Source organism: Staurois parvus, unplaced genomic scaffold (assembly GCF_062004578.1).
Source record: "Staurois parvus isolate SC_StPar_1 unplaced genomic scaffold, SC_StPar_1.0 ptg000151l, whole genome shotgun sequence".
Lineage (NCBI taxonomy): Eukaryota > Metazoa > Chordata > Amphibia > Anura > Ranidae > Staurois > Staurois parvus.
The window spans coordinates 558,302-580,526 of NW_028317947.1; the positions used below are offsets into that span (position 1 = coordinate 558,302).

Consider the following 22,225-nt stretch of genomic DNA (forward strand, 5'->3'; position numbering starts at 1 on the left):
TGAAAAGGTAACCTATAAAGTGGATGTGGGATACTGCTTCTCCACCTTTATTTCTTCCTTTTAGACAGATCTAACCCCTCGTGTATCGAATTGTATTGTTATTGTACTGTCTAGTGTATTGTCTCCCATTGCAATGTACAGCGCTGAGCAAACTATTGGCGCTATATAAATCCTGTATAATAATAATCTAAAAAAATGCATATTTTGTAATCAGATATAAATTAGATTTAACTCTGCGGGCAACAGAAGTAGATGACAGCAAGTTAGTTAAAGTGTTACGAAATCCACAACAATAAACAACATATTGCTGCTGATAAAAATGTTGGTTTTGATTCCAGCAAAATATTATACATTGTATTACCTCTATCACTTAGACTCCAAAGTCTCTCCAATCTGTCAACCTTGAAAATCATTTAAAACCACTTGCCCTCCAGAGGATTTACCCCCCATCCTGACCAGGCCATTTTTTGTGTTACTGCGCTGCGTTACTTTAACTGACAAATGCGCGCTTATGCAACGCTGCACCTGAATGAAATTTACGTCCTTTTTTTCCCACAAATTCAGCTTTCTTTTTTTTAATTTAAATATTTATTAATTTTTCAGATAAACAAGTTATACAAACATACTCATTAAAACCTTAGCTTTTATCAAAACATTTATCGTTTCATCCCTCCCCCTACCTATTTACCACCCATCCCCCCCCCATCCAATCCCTGACTCTGCTCTGCATTGTCCTGTTCATTTCTGGAGATTGTAATCCCTATAAAAGAACAAAATATGTTTCCATATTATTCTATGTTAGTCCCCCATAACCTCTAAGGCTAGCCTTGACTTTTTTAATTCCTCCCATTTGTTCCATCTTGTATGGTGACTCTCCATCTCATCTTCATTTAAATGATAAAGTTCCTCCAATTTACATATTTGATCCACCCTATCCACCCAGTCTTTTATTTTCGGCAGCTCCTGTCTCTTCCAATATTTGGGTATCAGTCCCTTTGCTACATTCAAATAGTACGAATTGAGCTTTCTTTAGCTGGTATTTGATCGCCTCTGCGTGTTTATTTTTTGCTCTATAAAAAATAAAAGTCAGACAATTTTGAGAAAAAAACAATATTTTTGACTTTCTGTTATTAAATATGTCCAGTAAAAAAATGTAAAACATCAAATTCCGCCATAAATTTATACCAAAATGTATTCTGCTACATGTCTTTGCTAAAAAAAAAAATCTCAATACGTGTAAATGAATTGGTTTAGTGAAAGTTATAGCGTTTACAAATGGCGGTATAGAAACTGGAATTTTTTTTTTTTATATTTTTACTAGTAATGGCGGCAATGAGCGAATTATAGCAGGACTGTGGCAGGCATTCTGATACTGGGGGGAACTGACTTGGTGTCACTGACATTCCCAGTGACACCAATACAGTGATCAGTGCTAAAAAAGAGCACTAAGACTGTGCTAATGGCACTGGTCAGGAAGGGGTTAACATGAGGGGCGATCAAAGGGTTAACTGTGTACTGTTTCACAATAAGCTCTGTGTGTGTGCTTCACTGTAATCAAAGCCATCCAAAGCAGTGTGCACGAGCTAACAGGGAGGAGAACTGTATTGATGCTCGGGCTCACTGGGCGCCAGCGAGTAATCACTGGAACCCAATGACTGAAAGCCGTGAAAGGCAGCACGGGTAGGACGTGTGCGCGCCTCGCGCGCGCCCGCTCCCTGGAAATGCAAAATCACGTATATATACGTGATTTTGCTCACCCGTGCTGCCCTGTAGCAGTATATCTGCTATAGGGCGGTCAGGAAGCGGTTAAATTATACCATCCCAGAGCTAACTTTGCTGCTGCTTCATAACAAGCCAGGCTGCTCTTTCTCACATATGTGTTTTAAGAGCCATCAGATAAGGTAATAAGGTTAATCCTCATTAGCTATTGTTTACCATGTCAGACTGTTGAAAGCTACTCTCATAAGTGCTCCCCCCTCCCTCCAATACTCTACAGGGCTCTCATTTCCAATGAACACTCCTATGAACATTTTCAGCACATTTGCAGACATGATTAATGTAGTGTGTAAGCACTTCAAAATTACATTTGCTTTTAGCATTCAATGTTAGAATGAATGGACCTTGCTGAATGAAAACCACATACACTTTATAAAATTTGTTCTTTTGAGAAAAAATTTCCATCCTGCTCCCTAGAAGTTTTGCATCACTATTCTCGAACAAATGTTGAGTTGACCCCAGTAACGATTAGAAAATCAAAAAATGTGAACAAAATTATTCTAGTATATGACCTGCTTATGTATCAGCTCTAGACCCAGTGTTGTCAGAAATCATGTGGTTAAATGGTTGGGCCTGGTCAATGTGGTATAAAAAAAAATACTTAATAGCAGTGCTAAGGCATCCACCACCTCCGCTGCTCCTCCTTTCAGTGGTTGGAGGATGGGAGGCATGTTGGTCATCAGAGGGATATCTACCAATATGAGAAAATGTGGGAAAGAGGCACCTCCTCAAAGTACAGCATTTTGGGCTCTTTCTGGGATGGCAGCAATAAATCAGCTATTTTACTCTATTTTAGCTATTTTATATGAGGAATCCAACAGAGTGGCCACTCAGTAGTGGTCATTCTGTCTGATGCCCCAAACCCTACCACAAATTGCCTTCAGCTCACAGACATAGAGGACTCTGAGTCCTCTGCGTCCTCAACAATATTACCCCATGTGCATGGATTTGGGGGGGGCAAAATGTTCCCCTTGAAGCCTGCCCCATTTCTTCCTCCTCACCGTTAGTCCCCTCTCCCACCCTCTTCCTCATATTCCTCCTCAGCTTGCAGCTACCTCTACCTTAAATAGATGGAGGCAGTAAGCAAAGGATCCTACTGGCCCTGAAACAGCAAGAAGTCCTCCTCTTCCTCCTACTGCTGTGCCTCAAGGGCCTGGCCTAACAGGTCACATGCTCCAAAGAGAACAGAAGAGGGATTGCAACACTAGTCTCTCCCCCATCATGGTTCACCATTTTGGAAGCCTCTTCAAAATGTAGGAAAATGCAGTAGCTAAATGGCCTCTACAGTTGTTGCTTAAATACGCAAAAAATGAAAAAATCTGGTCTCTGATATGTAGCCCACCACACTGTATTCCATAGTAATTTAGTGTAGTGTTTCTCAACCTTTTTCCGGTCAAGGCACCTTTTAAAATGATGGACAATCTCGAGGCACCCCATTATAAAATGTAAAAAAATGAACCTAGTAGTTTTCCATATTACAGCAGCCTCTACACACATAAGACACCCAACATTAGAGATGACTTATTATTTCAAAGCAAATACATTTTTGCACACTGGTATTTACTAGTATTTGAGCAATTCTTCTTCCTCATTTTCTCTTCCCCATGCAGCTGACATGATCCCTATACTGACGGAGAGGGGTGGAAGGTCAGACAAGGTTATTCTGCAAGTGCCTGATGTCCTCTTATCAACCAATGATGTCAATGGTTGTTAGGGAACTTGTGGTTTTGTGTAACAAAAAAAAGCAGGCTTGCTTCACCCACTGCCAAAATAGTTCTCTTTGTCTCTCCCGAGACCTACTCCTACTCTCCCTATCTTTGATCCTTCTTTCCTTCCTTCAATCCCTGCTTTCTTCAGTTGATCCTTCCAACCTATTTTTGATCAGGGTTGCTCTCAGTAGCTCAGTGAATTCAAGCGTGGTACCGTGATAGGTTGTCACCTGTGCAATAAGTCCATCCGTGACATTTCCTTGCTACTAAATATTCCACCATCAACTGTTAGTGATATAATAAAGTGGAAGCAACTGGGAACAACAGCAACTCAGCCACAAAGTTGTAGGTCACGTAAAATGACAGAGAGGGATCAGTACATGCTGAAGCGTACAGTGCGCTGAGGTCGCCAATTGTCTGCAGAGTCAATAGCTAAAGACCTCCAGACTTTGTGTGACCTTCAGATTAGCACAACAACAGTGAGAAGATGGCTTCATGGAATGAGTTTCCATGGCCGAGCAGCTGCATCCAAGCCTTACATCACCAAGTGCAATGCAAAGCGTCGGATGCAGTGGTGTAAAGCAAGCCGCTACTGGACTCTAGAGCAGTGGAGACGTGTTCTCTGGAGTGACAAATCACGCTTCTCTGTCTGGCAATCTGATGGACGTGTCTGGGTTTGGCGGTTGCCAGGAGAATGGTACTTGCCTGACTGCATTGTGCCAAGTATAAAGTTTGGTGGAGGGGGGATTAGGGCGTGGGGCTGTTTTTCAGGGGTTGGGCTTGGCCCCTTAGTTCCAGTGAAGGGAACTCTTAAGGCGTCAGCATACCAAGACATTTTGGACAATTTTATGCTCTCAACTTTGTGGGAACAGTTTGGGGATGGCCCCTTCCTGTTCCAACACAACAAGCGCACAAAGCAAGGTCCATAAAGACATGGATGAGTGAGTTTGGGGTGGGGGAACTTGACTGGCCTGCACAGTCCTGACCTCAACCCCATAGAACACCTTTGGGATGAATTTATTGCATCTACAGACTGATTTCACTGTTGTGGGTTTAGTAACACTTTAACGAATCAAAACAAAAAAACGAAACACATTTTTTTGTTCTGCACATGTCAAATAAATGTTAACCCCTTGCCTACCAGGTACTTTCACCCCTTCCTGCCCAGGCCAATTACCAGCTTTCAGCGCTGTCGCACTTTGAATGACAATTGCACGGTCATGCAACATTGTACCCATATGACATTTTTATCATTTTTTCACACAAATAGAGGTTTCTTTTGGTGGTATTTAATCACTTTTGGGGTTTTTATTTTCTGCGCTATAAACAAAAAAGAGCAAAAAAATTGAAAAAAAGGGTTTCTTTGCTTCTATTATAACATTTTGCAAACAGGTAACTTTTCTCCTTCACTGATGTGCGTTAATGAGGCAGCACTGATGGGCAGTGATGAGTTGGCACAGATTGGCAGCACGGATGGGCACTGATAGGCTGCACTGATGACATGGCACTGGTGGGCATTGTTGAGGAGGCACTGATGATGCTGCACTGATATGCAGCAATGATGGGCACTGATAGACGGCACTGACTGATTGCACTGATTGGCGGCACTGATGGTTAGCACTGCTGGGCACTGATGGGCAGTACTGATGGGTGGCACTGCTGTGCATTGGTGGGTGGCATCGATGGGCACTGGTGGGAGGCACTGCTGAGTACTGATTATCAGTGCAGATTTGCTCTGTGACATGTGCCAGTTATCGGCAGTACTGTGACAGTGTGAGGAAAGTGCTGCCGATAACTGGCAACTGTATTTACTTCGTGATCTGCTGTGTCATTGGACACAGCTGATCACGTGGTAAAAGGCTGCTGTGATTGGCCTTTTACCTATTCATGTGATCAGCTGTGTCTATAGGACACAGCGATCATTGACAGCGCAGGGTGCTTGCTGCTGGGGGCGCACGTGGGGCATGTTCTGTGAAGACGTCATATGAAGTCGTGGATTGACTGTCATCACAGCCTGGACTATGCTGGTGCCTAGCAATGGGGCATGGAGTGGATTCCCATTGACTGATGTTGGGCGGGAACTATTAGACTGCATTGATTTGCACTGATAGGCTGCACTAATGGGCACTGGTAGGCTGCACTGATGGGCACTGATAGGCTGCTCTGATTGGCACTGATAGGCTGCACTAATGGGCACTGATAGGCTGCACTGATTGGCACTGATAGGCTGCACTAATGGGCACTGATGAGGCTGCACTGATGGGCACTGATGCGGCTGCACTTATGGGCGCTGATAGGCTGCACTGATGTGCACTGATAGGCTGCACTAATGGGAACTGATAGGCTGCACTGATGGGCACTGATAGGCTGCACTGATTGGCACTGATAGGCTGCACTAATGGGCACTGGTGAGGCTGCAATGATTATTTTCACACAAATAGAGCTTTCTTTTGGTGGTGTTTAATCACCGCTGGGTTTTTATTTTTTGCTAAATAAATGAAAAAAAGACAAAAAAATCTGAAAAAATAACCCTTTTCTTAGTTTCCTTTATAAAATTTAGCAAATAAGTAATTTTCTTCTTCACTGATGTCTGTTGATGAGACTGCACTGATTGGCACTGATAGGCTGCACTGATAACTAGCAAGTGTGCTTACACGTGATCAGCTTTACCCCAATCTGTCCCAAGGACACAACAATCACAAAATGCACCTGATGCTCTCTGCAGGAAGCACGTTTGGGGTGTGGTTCTGGGGGGATGTCTATGGATGTCCTCCCAGAACTGGATGACCATGCTCTAGACGTCTTTCGGCTGATATTATGATTGTTACAATCTCAGCATTGTGATTTTACAGAAGGTTGATGTTTGGCTTTTCAGCTGCATCTACATGAACTTATTTCTTGAGCTGCCTGCTTCAGTCAGAAGTGGATATATACCCCAATACAAAGTCATTTCTCAGATTATGTATATGTCGCACTACCCCCTTGGCCCTTGGGAGTTGCTAAGAGAATTTGATCTCCCTATGTTCCTGCGCAGCCAGTCGTTCAGCATTTTCCACACAAGCGTTCATCTGGAGACAGAAATCAATCCTTGAGCATTGGTTTTGTTATTTTATTGAGGGGATTAAAAGTTGGATAGGGTAAGGGGGGGGGGGGTATAGGATGCCCAAGGGAACCGATATCTGAGGACAACTTCCTGAACTATTCACAACTTCTCCTTCTTGAAGTAACACTGTTGAAGTGCTAGCCAGCAGCTCCTGCTTGTACAACCCCAGACCCTAGATGAATTCCTCTTCACCCAGCAATCTGGAGACTTTTTTCCTGAGCAGGGGAACTGGCTCTTGTCCGTGTAATTGAGGTGCACAAGCACTAGTAGGGGGCTAATCTGATTTCCCACCAGCGTGCTCCTTCCTCTATCCGCCCAGGGAGTGCAAGTGTCCTCACTCAGATCTTCTCCTGCACCACTTGTGGGTTGGCTGCTGCTACCAGGCCTACAGCTGGGCTGCTCCATCCCTGCCATACAGGTGATCCGCTCTCAGATGGCCAGTGAGTCTCAAGTTTTCCTCCTTTCCAGCTCCAGGCTCTCAGGCAGGCCCCATCTCACTAGGCCTCCTGGCAGCTTTCCAGACCGGAAACCTGCGCTTGTAAAAATGAAGTCTGCACGTGTATCCAGCACTAAAAATATCCGTTCCCGACCCTGTCCGGGATTTCACAATGACAGTAAGCCTTCATTCTCAACCAGTAAGCCTTTATAGAAATGCTTACACAGGCGTTTTGGGGGGGGGGGGGGGGCATATTTGCTATGCGCAAGTATATTCAGTTTTTTGTGTTTTGTTTTTTCAAGTGATCTTTCATACATACCCCCTCCCACCACCACCACACAATCACCACCACAACCACCACCACCCTCCCACCATCACTACCACCAACATCACCCTCCCACCACCACCACCACCCTCCCACCATCACTACCACCACCACCACCCTCTCACCGCCACCACCACCCTCCCACCATCACCACCACCACCATCACCCTCTTACCGCCACCACCAGCCTCCCACCACCACCACCAGCCTCCCACCATCACTACCACCACCACCACCATCACCCTCCCACCATCACTACCACCACCACCAATTGGCTGAGGTCCCTCAATAGTACAGCCAACCACTCCTCACATCCACCCACTGCCTCCAAAGCCCTCCTCCAAAAGCCTCAGAGCAAGGGGAAATTCCACGAGGGGCTGGCCTTCAGAGTCTCTCAGTCTTGACCATAATTTGACCCCTCTGGCTTTTACACCCGAGCTGCTAAGCAGCCTCCTGACTAACCATTAGGGCCTAGCTCCCCCTAGCTGCACTAAGAGGGTGTTACACATATACATATGTGGAGATTTAGACATTTCAGATATTGTTGGTTTATGTTAACAAAGATTATTGATCAACAGGGTCTGAATGTTCCAAAAATGTACAAGGACTTCTGCATCTTGATATATTAAATATATATATATATATATATATATATATATATTATATATCAAGATACACGAGTCCTTGTACGTTTTTGGAACATTCAGACCATGTTGATGTGTGTGTGTGTTTCTTGAATACTTGTGGTTTAGATATATAGATATATTTAGCAATTTGGAATCGTAAGAGCTTGCCATTGCCTATAGATGTTTGTTAGAGTGTCTTTTATTAGATATTGAATTTTTTAATACAATGATATTAAAAGAAATGTATTTCTTAATTTTTTTTTTCCTTGTTGATATCCTTTGCCGGAGTGACTGACAAACCATGCTTCTGGTTACCAGTATTTCTAAGGAAAAGTCAGGTTACAACCTGGTTCTGGTGTCTGGTGGGACTGTGTATATCACTGGATTGGATGGAAAGAAAAAAAATCTTTTGGAAGGTAAAATAACTCTCTTAGTAATTATGTGTTTGTCTTGAATTTACCTTTATTGTTAAGCTGGAAAGTGTGGACTTCTAATGTGTGAACAATACTAATGAAGAATTAATAATGTCTTGTTTCGGGAAGATAGTGAAATGATGGGCTGAAAAATGAATTTAATAGCACTACCATGAATTGGTGAACATTTTTTATGCAAATAATTATCAGTTTTTTTTCCTCTGACATGTTAACCACTTCAAGTCCGGACACTTTTACCTCCTTCCTGTCCAGGCCAATTTTCAGCTTTCAGCACTATCACACGTTGAATGACAATTGCGCGGTCATGCAACACTGTACCCATATGAATATTTTAGTATTTTTTTGAGACAGATAAAACTTTATTTTGGTGGTATTTATTCACCACTGGGATTTTTATTTTTTTTTTGCTGCATAAATGAAAAAGTCCAAAACTTTTGAAACAAAGTTTGAAAATAAATAATCTTTCTTCATAGCTCTTGGCCAACATTTATTGAGTTATCTTTTTAGTAAAAAAAAAAAATAACCCAAATTAGTTTATAACCAAAAATTATATTTTTCAAAAAAATTTTTACATTTTTATTTTATTTTTTTATATTATTATTTATGTGGGTTTTTTTTACATACTGTCACCCTAGCAGTACAGTGTCACCATAGTGACACTGTACTACATGTGGGGGGCGATGAAGATTTTTTTTTTTACACTGATTGCATTTACACCCATAAAGGCTGTAACAGCAATCATTTCTCCTACTCTCTGGCTGCATTCTTGCAGCCATTGAGAAATACTGTGAGAGCTGTGAATGGTCACAGCTTGCCACATGGTACAAGGCTGTTGTGAATAGCCTTGTACCATGTGACCTCTGTGATCAATCACAGATTTCACTAATAGTAAGCAATGATGTCAGGAACTGACATCTTGCTTACTACTATTCATGTGATCACTGATTGGCCAATCAGTGATCACATGATCGGGACCTCACACAGCGGTCCCATACAGCGATCAGTGTTCTCTGGACACAGTGGGCACCGGATCTCAGTGCCGCGCGCTCCCAGGGAGTATGCACAGGCTGTAAATGGTGGGCGCCGTTTATGAACGTCAACCCGCTGCTGCACTGCTCCTGTCCAGCTGTTTATGTACATGGGCCGGACGGGAAGTGGTTAAAGTATAACTAAAGGTAAAACTTTTTTTTTTCTAGTTTTGGATACAGTTGGGAGGGATTAGAACATCTGCTATCAGCGCCCCCATTAAGGGAGTTTCACCCTCTCTATTTGTCCTGTTTCCCATTATCAATGAAAGTGAAAGTAAAAGTAATAGAGGGAAAATCTTCCAATGAGGGCACTAATTCTGGTGACCTGGGGGTCCCCAAGGAATGTCCTGAATTTGCAGGGATTTCCTCTAATTTCCTGTTTGGCTATGGGACAGGAAGTGAAAACTCTCCAATGGGACACAGATGGGAAAAACAAATCTGACAGGGGTGATAACCCTCCCTTGTTCTATCCAAAATGAAAAAAACAACTTTTTCCTACTTTAAAGGGGATTTAAACTCATTGTTTAAATAGCTAGATAAGTCAGATAGAATTATAATATTGTATAAATGTGTAGCATTAATAAACAATACTGTCATTCAAATGAATGTCAACAAATAGCACTATAAAACATAAAGAATTTCATATTTTTATTACAAAATGCAATATTTAAAACATCTTCATGAAATATCACACAATTAACTATTCATCATTGGACAAAATGACCCAAAAACTCATGATGCTAACATGCGTGAATAAATAAATATATGAAAAAATAAATGCTAAAAGTAACAAAATAACAAAAACATTTTAACATACACTGACAATTAAAATGTTAACTATTTGGTGGTGGTGCTGGGGTATTTAACTAAGTAACTTTTTTTGCTGGTCGTGAGATTTGTCTTAAAATACCAATCATATTCAAGAATTTGTTTTATTCTGCTATGGAGTCAACACATGTTGACTTGATCGCTCAAAATGGAAGCTTAGCAAATCACATCCTCAGTGATTCCATTAGACAGCTGTATTTAATATTATTATTTAAATACTACCAATCTGTATACTGCATCCAAGCTACCAGGCAAACATTTTCTTTCAATCTCAGTAAAAATAAATAGTTTTTTATTACACTGAACATTTTCGGTTACTTCCCATGTACAAGTGAAGGATTTATTTTTTAAGTATCAGAGCATCTAACCTGTAATCTCTGGTATATGCAATTTAAAAAATCCTAGTGAGAACCGGCTAGTGAGCCATAAATGATGAAAAAAAAAGTTGCAATTGGGGAAAAGAAAATTTTTGGAAGAAAGTATTAAAAACTCCAGACTATGGATATTTTTTTTTCATCTTTTCATTCAAATTTTTTAGATGACATGGCACAAACATTCTGAGAGCACTTAACTTGTTTCGTGGCTCACTATCTTGGAAGTTCATAAGATCCTGAACAGAAATTTTGTTTAAAATTTAGTGAGCTAATAGAACACGGTAGCTTTAAAACCTTCCAATACTTTTAATACAGCCTATTTAACCTCAGTAAGTCAACTTTTCCACGCTGTTCAGTCTGCGCAAGCCTCCAACATTTTTGGAATTCTTTGGAAATCCATGGATGTCAACCAGATAAATATGTTTCCCTTGGATTAACTATCACCTTTTCCAGGCAGACAGAAGGTGCTTGCATTTTATAATGGTTGTGTGAAGTTTGGACTGTATATACCAACAATAAAATGCATTAAAACTATATAATTATATAAACTATATACAATATATACATTAAAGATTCTTTTTGCTCTGTGGGTGAAGAAGCTGAGAAATACAGTAAGGGATGATTCCCACAGCGGCCAGGGGTACAGCAGCACTTTTGCAGAATGAGAGAATGTAGAAAAGCATCTCCACTTTGGTTGGTGGCTTGAATGAGTCAAAAAGGTGTAAAACAATAAGAGAAGCAGCTATGCAGCTCATACGGAAGGTAAATTCACTTCCTTGCTTTCCTCGGCAGCTTTCTTGGTAAAGTTTAGAGCTGAGAGCTAGTCCTAAGCCAAAGAAGATGCCCATGTTTCTAAAAAGGCCAGCAAAAGGAGTAGTGTCGATATGGATCCACTCGGGTCTAGCGCACCATCTCTTTGCCTTCTCCAGGGTCCACAGGAGGTCTACACCAGTAGCTTTTAGGATTAGATAAAGTCCAAGAGCAAAGAAGGTCAGGAAGAGTGTAGTTAAGATGTATTTTTTCAAGCTGACTTTATAGATAGATTGTGTGTGATGGAATGCTTCGGCAACAATGATTCCTGTATGGATAGAACCAAAATCTTAATGAGATTACAACAATTTAATTTTATATATATATATATATATATATATTTAATTGGATAGATATATATAAATAAAAACAAATTATATATATATATATATATATATATATATATATCATATGCTTTTTACAGCATATATTTTAATGTATACTTTTAAAACATTTGTAATCTACAATGTTCCATTCCTAAACATTTTTGTGAAATTAAAAATCTTTTAAAGTTTATCATCTAAAATATATTTGCTTATAACTATTCATTCTGTGTACCTGAGAGTATTCCAGCCACAAATTGATATATATTTTAATGTTTACTTTTAAAATATTTGTAATCTCCAATGTTTCATTCCTAAAAATTATACTTTTTAAAAATTTTCTTAAAATTAAAAAGCTTTTAAAGTTTAGAATCTAAACAATATTTGCTTATAAATATTAATTCTGTGTACCTGAGAATACTCCAGCCACAACTTGGTTATATATATTTTAATGTATACTTTTAAAACATTTGTAATCTACAATGTTCCATTCCTAAAAATTATACTTTTTAAAAAATTTTGTGAAATTAAAAATCTTTTAAAGTTTATAATCTAAAAAATATTTGCTTATAAATATTAATTCAGTGTACCTGAGAATACTCCAGCCACAACTTGATATATATTTTAATGTATACTTTTAAAACATTTGTAATCTACAATGTTCCATTCCTAAAAATTATACTTTTTAAAAAATTTTGTGAAATTAAAAATCTTTTAAAGTTTATAATCTAAAAAATATTTGCTTATAAATATTAATTCAGTGTACCTGAGAATACTCCAGCCACAACTTGATATATATTTTAATGTATACTTTTAAAACATTTGTGGGCAGCACAGTGGCTAAATGGTTAGCACTTCGGCCTGGCAGTACTAGGGTCCTTGGTTCAAATCCCAACCACAGCACCTCCTGCCTAGTGTTTGCATGTTCTTCCTGTGCCTGCATGGGTTTCCTTCTACATTCCAAAGACATGCTGGCAGGTTAATTGGATCCTGTCTAAATTGGCCCTAGTATGTGTATGTATGAATGTGAGTTAGGGACCTTAGATTATACGCCCTTTGAGGGTTAGGGACTGATGTGAATGTACAATATATATATGTGTAAAGCGCTGCATAAATTGACAGCGCTATATAAGTACCTGTAATAAATAATAGTCTACAATGTTCCATTCCTAAAGGTTTTCATGAAATTAAAAATCTTTTAAAGCTTATAATCTAAAAAATATTTGCTTATAAATATTAATTCTGTGTACCTGAGAATACTCCAGCCACAACTTGATTATATATATGTTAATGTATACTTTTAAAACATTTGTAATCTACAATGTTCCATTCCTAAAAATTATACTTTTTTAAAATTTTCATGAAATTAAAAATCTTTTAAAGTTTATAATCTAAAAAATATTTGCTTATAAATATTAATATTGTGTACCTGAGAAGACTCCAGCCAAAACCTAATATGTATTTTAATGTATACTTTTAAAACATTTGTAATCTACAATGTTCCATTCCTAAAAATTATACTTTTTAAAACTTTCGGGAAATTCAAAATCTTTTAAAGTTTATAATCTAAAAAATATTTGCTTATAAATATTAATATTGTGTACCTGAGAATACTCCAGCCAAAACTTGATATGTATTTTAATGTATACTTTTAAAACATTTGTAATCTACAATGTTCCATTCCTAAAAAATTATACTTTTTAAAACATTTTCATGAAATTAAAAATCTTCATAAGTTTATAATCTAACAAAATATTGGCTTATAAATATTAATTCTGTGTACCTGAGAATACTCCAGCCACAACTTGATGTGGGAAATGTGCAGCCAAAAAGATTCTAGATAGGCAGACGCAGACCTGAACGGCCCAAAACCCAGACCAAAGCACTCCTCTCAGGCACCTAAGGGACAGGACAACAGGATTTGTATCACACACCAGTACAAGCTGTGTTAAATGCATCTTACATCACGTGTTAAAAGATGTCATCATTATTCATAGCAACTCCTCTGATTCTACCTGAAAGTTTTTGGTATTTGCCTGATTAGCTGCCTTGAATAACAAAGAGATTTTCTTCATTCTAGTTGTTAGAAATGAGTTTCAATGAAAGAGCTGAGGGTTGCATCTAGTAATGGAAGAAATTATACATTTATGATGAAGTTGTATGGGAACTGCAAACTTGATAATCAGCCTTGTAATCCTACAGATGCCATGGCCTCAATACTTTTTAGTCAAAAATTATAAAAAGTTCTGACTTTTCTTCAGCTTGCATTTGCCGCATGCTTGTTCCAGGTCTTTTCTCAAAAGCATTGAAACTAGACATAGACAACTTGAATTGTCAGAAGACCAGTGGTGCCCCTCTATTAATTTGTCATAATGTGTCATTTTTTAAAAAAAATTACTTATTAGTTAACAACTCCTAATTGTCATAACCCTGGTAGCACGAAAAACCATTTTATATAAGTGGATCTACCCAGGACCCACCACCATTTCTTTGTTTATAAACAGGGGGGTTGATTTACTAAAACTGGAGAGTGCGAAATCTGGTGCAGCTCTGCATAGAAACCAATCAGCTTCCAGGTTTTATTATCAAAGCTTAATCGAACAATTGGGTAGCACAATGGCTAAATGGATAGCACTTCCACCTGGCAGTACTAGGGTCATTGGTTCAAATCCCACCCACAGCTCGTCCTGCTTGGAGTTTGCATGTTCTCCCTGTACCTGCATGGTTTCCTCTGGGTACTCTAGTTTCCTCCCACACTCCAAGGTAGGTAAATTGGTTCCTGTCTAAATTGGCCCTAGTATGTGTACAGTTGTGCTCAAAAGAACTGTCAAAAGTCCTGCGTAACAAGGTAATGGAACATTATAAAGATGGAAAAGGACATAAAAAGATGTCCAAAGCTTTGAATATGCCAATCAGTACTGTTAAATCAAATCACCTATTTAGAAGTGGAAAGTTTGGGGATCTCTTGATACCAAGCCAAGGTCAGGTAGACCAAGAAAGATTGCAGCCACAAATGCGAGAAGAATTGTTTGGGATACAAAGGGAAACCCATAGGTAACCACAAGAAAAATACAGGCTGCTCTGGAAAAAGACAGTGTAGTTGTTTTGAAGGAGCACAATATGATGACACTTGAACAAAAATGAGCTGCATGGTCGAGGTGCCAGAAAGAAGCCTTTACTGCATCAATGACACAAAAAGGCCTGGTTAGACATGTCAAGGTGTTGTCAGGCATACTGTAACTGGGATTTTTTGTGGCATTGGTGCAGTAAAAGCTTCTTTCTGGCACCTCGAAGAAACCGCTCATTTTTGTTCAAGTATCACTGTATTGAACTCCAACAACCACACCATCTTTTTCCAGAGCAGCCTGTATATCTTTTGAGGTTGCCTGTGGGTTTTTCTTTGAATCCCAGACAATTCTTCTGTCAGTTATGGCAGCAATCTTTCTTGGTCTACCTGACCTTGGCTTGGTATCAAGAGATCCACGAACTTTCCACTTCTTAATAGGTGATTTAACGGTACTGATTGGCATATTCAAGGCTTTGGACATCTTTTTACGTCCTTTTCCATCTTTATAAAGTTCCATTAACTTGTTATGCAGGACTTTTGACACTTCTTTTCTGATCCCCATGGCTGAGTATCTAGCCTAGTCAGTGCTTCCATGTAAGAGCTAACAAACTCATTGACTATTTATACACTGACACTAATTGCAATTTAAAAAGCCACAGATGTGGGACATTAACCTCTAATTGGCATTTTAACCCTTGTGTGTCACCTTGTGTGTCTGTACCAAGGCCAAACATTCCAGGGTATGGAAACTTTTGATCCGGGCCATTTGGGTGATTTCTGTTATTATGATTTAAAAAGGAGCAAAACAACTATTTGATAAGAAATGGCTTCATATGATCATCATCCTTCAATAAATGAGCATTTTTTGGCATGATCAGTCATATTTTCAATATCAATGCCAAAATTTCACAATTTCTGCCAGGGTACGCAAACTTTTGAGCACAACTGTATGTATGAATGTAAGTTAGGGACCTTAGATTGTACACCCCTTGAGGGTTAGGGACTGATGTGAATGTACAATATATATATGTAAAGCACTGCATAAATGGACAGCAATATATAAGTACCTGAAATAAATGAAAAATAAATAAATAAACAGGCTGAAGTTAGAAGCTGATTGGCTACCATTCACAGCTGAACCAGATTTGGCACTCTCCAATTTTAGTAAATCAACCCCAATGTTTCTTATGTTTTCCGCATGGAATGGGTGCATAAGGTTCAATGGCACCACTATTAACCCATCCCTGCATGTCAAGGTGCTAGGTGTAACGATGGGTTCTGAACTATCCTTTCAGGCCCACATCCAATCCCTGTCCAAATCATGCCGCCTCAACCTCCGCAACATCTCCAGAATACACCCCTTTTTAACCAATGATACCAGAAAGCTTCTAATTCACTCCCTGGTTATCTCTCACCTCGACTACTGCAACTCCCTCCTCATTGGCTTATCTTTACATAGGCTATCCCCCCTCCAGTCCATCATGAATACTGCTGCCAGGCTCATCCACCTTACCAACCGTTCAGTGTCTGCTACCCCTCCCTGCCAATCCCTCCACTGGCTTCCACTCGCTCAACGAATAAAATTCAAAATACTAACAACAACTTACAAAGCCATCCACAACTCTGCCCCCAGGTTTACATCACCAACCTGGTCTCAAAATATCAACCAAACCGCTCTCTTCGATCCTCCCAAGACCTTCTGCTTTCTAGTTCCCGTGTCACCTCCTCCCATGCTTGCCTCCAGGACTTCTCTCGAGCTTCTCCCATCCTATGGAATTCTCTACCCCAATCTGTCCGGCTGTTTCCTAATCTATCCAACTTTAGACGATCCCTGAAAAACTTTTTCTTTAAAGAAGTCTATCCTGCTTCTACCTAGTAAACTGCCATTTATTTCCTCCATCAGCTCATCCCCCCCACAGCTATTACCTTTTGTATCACTCAACCCTTCCTCTTAGATTGTAAGCTCCAGCGAGCAGGGCCCTCTGTTTCCTCTTGTACCAAATTGTATTGTAACTGTAATGTCTACCTTCATTTTGTAAAGCGCTGCGCAAACTGTTGGCGCTATATAAATCCTGTATAATAATAATAAGGTCCAAAAATGTATTTGATATCTGGAAACCTTTGAAACCTTGCCTACAGATACCCAACAATCAATAGTACAATGTTTTCAACATACACAATGGTTTCAAACCAGACTGCTAACCAATGACCCTCCAATTGATATCCTACCCTCCAACTAAAATTAAAATATATTTTGTGCTTTAACAGCTAAAGCCTCTCCTCTTTCCATCATCTGCTAGTTGTTAGACTGACCGCCATCCATCTTTTTGTTTCTTAATGTCCATCCTCTAACCCAGCACTGATACCTGGTTCTCAAATATACTAACAAACTGTATGCTTTCAATTTTGTATTATACTGGCCAAATGTTGTGGGTATTTGTTACCTGCATTCTTACATAACAAAAAATAAAGTAAAAAAAATTTACTTTTTAAACTTTCTGCTTAAAATATTGTAAAAACATGCTAAAACTAATACACTATAGGAATCTCTGTTACTGACTAGAGCTATGCAAAACAGCTTAACTTTTTCAAATATTTTATGGTGTCAACTTAATTTTGCTAGGAGCTAAATGCCAAATTCAACAAAATAAATAAATGTAGTCTACTGCTTGTTTTTTGCAGATGTTTTTGTTAATAGATATTTCTAGCATTTTTTTATTGTTATGAGTCAGCATAAGATCTATGATATTAATTTATGACATATTTTATTGCTGCATTATATGATAAGACACAAATGTTTACACTCACCAGCTTTTTAGGGATGATTCTCTTTTCTTCAACATGATTGTAAGGATGGCAGTTACCATGACGTAATAAATTCCAGCAGACCCCATAGCATGACCTGAAGGGCTTCCTTCAATACCAAGACAAAAAATCAATTAGTGACTGATGTAGTCTGCAGAATCTCACGTCAGCAGCACAACATAGCGAGACAACATAGGAGCAGGAAAGTGTTCTTTAGGCTCCATGCACACTGGTTGTTTTGATCTTAGATTGTAAGCTCCAAGGAGCAGGGCCCTCCTGACCCTCTTGTATTGAACTGTATTGTTGGTGCTATCCTGTATAATAATAATAACGCTGGTAACGTTAGCTGTGTAAAGTCACATTAAAAATGCGAGTTTTTCAGCTTTTTTCTATCGTTTAGCCCTATTTTGGCGTGTTTATGAGCATTTTTCCGAGTTTGCGTTTTTTAGCAGTTTTTTTTACCAAAAATTGGGGGGGGGGTAAAAAAAAAGCTGAAAACATGGTTTGCGAAATTTTACCGCGTTTTGCTGCATTTTTGGGCAGCATAGTGCCTAAATGGTTAGCACTTCCGCCTGGCAGTACTAGGGTTGCTGGTTCAAATTCCAACCATGGCACCACCTGCCTGGAGTTTGCATGTTCTCCCTGTGCCTGCATGGGTTTCCTTCGGGTATTCCGGTTTCCTTCCACACTTCAAAGACATGCTGACTAAATTGGCCCTAGTATGTGTATGTATGAATGTGAGTTAGGGACCTTAGATTGTATGCCCCTTGAGGGTTAGGGATTGATATGAATGTACAATATATATGTAAAGCACCGCGTAAACTGATGGCGCTATATAAGTACCTGAAATAAATAAATACATTTTTCAGTGTTAGGCTACATTCACACTAGCTTTGTCAGCAGACATCAGACAGGCATTTGGGAAGCGTTTGTTAATGAAAATTGGCAGCACACAGTGCTGTTCACACTGAAGCATTAGCGTTGTGTCATGTAGCGGCAAAACTGACACCTCAGGGTTTATTTACTAAAGCTGGAGAGTCCAAAATCAGACTCCCTTCTGCATAGAAACCAATCAGCTTCCAGGTTTCATTGCCAAAGCTTCATTGAACAAGCTGAGGTTAGAAGCTGATTGGTTTCTATGCAGAAGGGAGTCTGATTTTGGACTCTCCAGCTTTAGTAAATAAACCCCCTCGTGTCCAGTCAGGAGGAGTTGAAGCCTCCCATTCAAATCTATGGTGCAGCTCCTCAAACACCTGGCAGGCGTTTGGGTTGCAGTTGCAAGATGGTTTAGGAGCGTTAATACCATTTAACTTCATTATAGGCATTTGTGGTGTGGTTTTAACGCTTCAACCGCCTCAAAACCACTCATAGGGCGTTTGGGGAACGTTTAAGGAGCGCTAAAAACGCTTCCTGTGTAATGCCTGTCAAAGGATATAGGGGCGTTTAGCAAGAGTTAGAAATAAAGTCAAGTGTGAACGAGCCCTTAGAGCGCTTTTACAGCTAAAAACTCTAGAAACCCACTAGTCCTGGGTTTTTTTTCCAGCCAAAAAACGTCCCTGCCAGAAAACATTGATTACAGTCTATGTGTGCATGGATACATAGGAGAACATACTGGAGGGTTTACTAGCTGCAGAAAAAAGCGTCAAATGCCAAAAACAGCCGCTGTAAAAACGTCCAGTGTGCATGTGGACTTATGCTCTGTTAATGATCACCAAACCACAAGTTTGTTGACAACTAATCTATTAAAAAAAGCCCTAAAAATTGTTTATAGACTATTGGTTTCCATTACCTGGTCCTGTTTCACATGTTATAGGAAACTGTTCAATGACTGGAGCAGAGGTGTTTCCATAATGATTAGTTTCATGAACCCACCAATATGGTCTTTGTCCAAAAAGAATCCTGAAAGCAAAATGAAAATTGTAATAAACAGTAAATAGCAATGCCTAATAAAAACGTATTGCATATGTTGTGTACAATTGTCATATTTTACAGTATGTGATGAAATTCAAAAATCCAATATTATTATTGTTTGTTCTTTCAAATACTTGACTTTATTTTTAAAGCACCTGCATGAGACATTTTGGGGATGATTTACTAAAGCTGCAGAGTGCAAAATCTGGTGCAGATCTGCATGGTAGGCAATCAGTTTCTAACTTCAGTTTGTTCAACTAAGCTTTGACAAAAAATACTGAAAGCTGCACCAGATTTTGCACTCTCCAATTTTAGTAAATCAACTCATTGCATCTTGTGTATGTCATTAAAGGAATAAAGCTTAGTACACATAATCAGAAAATCTTGCAAACAATACTGCTTTCAAAGTAATCTGATTGTTAGCACACAACTTTCATCCTTAATTATTTGATGGGACAAGCACGAAAATATTTCTACAGCGCTGAGCAAACTATTGGCGCTATATAAATCCTGTATAATAATATATAAATAATAAGTTCTCGTACGATACCAGATCGTACAATTTTTATTTAATCGATACATCCAAAAATACAATACAAATACATTAGATCACTTCTAAATTTTTATTCTGACGTACAAAATTTTTGTAACTTTAGTAACCTTTTCACTTTCAATATGAGACTAGCATGCAAAAGAAAACGGACGATCATTCATCCAATATTCTCATCGTGTGTACAGGGCTTTAGGTAAAGGTTAAATGCACTAGTTAGAGATATCCCTGATTTGTTTGCCATCATAGGAATACAGGACAGAGAAGACAGAAACATGAATGACTTATTTTTCAGTGAAAATCAAATTTGTTTTAAATATGTTGGTTTTTTTAATAATTATATTTCTGTACTTAATGTATAAAAAATATAATTTTCCATTTTTTCTTATAACAATTCATACATTTACCATTATTTTGCAAATAGTTTTTATCAACAGAGCTAAAAGCCTAATAGTAATGTGTTTTCAGCATAAAGTTGGCATTATTTTAACATTTCTTTTTATTTTATAAAAAATAGAGGAAAGAAAGGTATGTGTTGACCCTAGCAAACATTTATATTTTGGCTATAACCTATTAATTACATCTACATTCAATGTGTATAAATTTAACCAAATAGATAAAACATTAAAAAAGAATTTAAACTTTTTATATATAAGCCAAGGTTGTTGCTCATGATATACTCACCACTTAAAGACAAGATTAAGCCAGTCGCCAATCACAGCCACCCAAATGAGTTTGATGCCCACTGATTCACAAAGGTGGAACCAAATGGGAAAGAAGATGAAGAAGGTATTTCTGAGATCGGCAGCAAAGGAGATGAACATGAACCAGTCCTGCGAATTCATGTAATTACTCTGAAGGTAGTGGACCATCTGGACTCCAGAATCATGTAGGGCATCCATTCCATTCTCCATCGTTGTATCAGTTAACGAGCTGTAAAGCTGTACCTATTTGAATTGGTATTTCTCTCTGTGTGCTCTGTCTCTCACTGGATGCCTTGAGCAGTATTTATACTGTCCCCGTCCTCCTGTTTACAACAAAAAAAACCTGCTTGCTGACCTTTGGACCCAAAGAAAAAAAAAAAAGTTACTTTGGTCAAAGGAAAAAAACAGGGCTGTCGATCAAAGGTAATGTCACAAACATGTTTGGTACAATGCAAGTGAAAAACAGTTCAATATGCCAACTTTGTATTCTGGAAGAACAGTGTTCAACCCTGACCCTGAAGATCGTTTCAGGGTATTGGGAGTGGTGATATGACAAGATTTATGTAATAAAGCAGTCGGAATAAATAGGTGAAACAAACATATTTTTTTACACTGTGTACATTCCTAAACAAGTTAAGAAATCAGAAATCTAGTTTTGTGAATTAATTTGAAAAAATTCTGGAAAAAAGACAAAACAACTTTAAATAAAGCAGTTTTGTGTTTTTTTTTTTTTTTTTTAATTGAATAGTGAAACAAGACATGTATTATTGAGAGCTTATAGGTGTTTTTTTGATGAATACAATTTGTCCTGTAGAAATGTATGGTGTGTTTAGGGGCATTTTGTGTTTATTATTTCATTGTGCATTTATAGCTATCATACAATATTATTATTATACTGGATTTATAAAGTGTGAACAGTTTGCACAGTGCTTTACAATATAAAGGGAGACAGTACAATAAAATACAAGAGGGTCAAGAGCTTACAATCTAATAGAGTGGGGCAAGTGGTAACAAAAGGTAATAACTGTGAGGGGATGAGCTGTCGGAAGAATTAAAAGTTCAATTGTTAGGTGGAGGCGGGAATAGGTTTCTCTGAAGAGATGAGTTTTCAGGGATCGCCTAAAGGTGGCCAGAGTGGGAGAGAGCTGGAATGATTGAGGTAGAGAATTCCACAGGATGGGAGAGGCTCTGAAAAAGTTTTGGAGATGAGCAAGGAAGGAGACAAGAGAGCTAGAGAACAGGTCTTGAGAGGAGCTGAGGCTCCAGTTTCGGTGATCTTTTGAGACAAGATTGGTGATGTAGCTCAGGGCAGAATTGTGAATGGCTTTGTATGCTGCTGTTGTTAGGTGGAGGCGGGAATAGGCTTCTCTGAAGAGATGAGTTTTCAGGGATCGTCTAAAGGTGGCCAGAGTAAGAG

General features: G+C 38.9%; 2 protein-coding genes across 2 annotated transcripts in view; one reads left to right on the forward strand and one right to left on the reverse strand.

The window, feature by feature from the left end:
• LOC149463799 (uncharacterized) overlaps positions 1-22,225 on the forward strand; it is a 122,275-nt gene that overhangs the window by 84,240 nt on the left and 15,810 nt on the right. The window contains exon 8 of the mRNA XM_089674686.1: positions 8,263-8,390. The gene's annotated coding sequence lies outside the window, so the exon portion shown is untranslated. The remainder of the gene's footprint in view (positions 1-8,262; positions 8,391-22,225) is intronic.
• Positions 10,072-21,096, reverse strand: G6PC1 (glucose-6-phosphatase catalytic subunit 1). Its single transcript, XM_089674308.1, has 5 exons — positions 20,789-21,096; positions 19,433-19,542; positions 17,647-17,752; positions 13,555-13,670; positions 10,072-11,716 (listed from the first exon to the last, which is right to left on the reverse strand). Exons 1-5 carry the CDS (start codon positions 21,016-21,018, stop codon positions 11,205-11,207), a joined length of 1,074 nt encoding a protein of 357 aa, XP_089530434.1. The 5' UTR covers positions 21,019-21,096; the 3' UTR covers positions 10,072-11,204.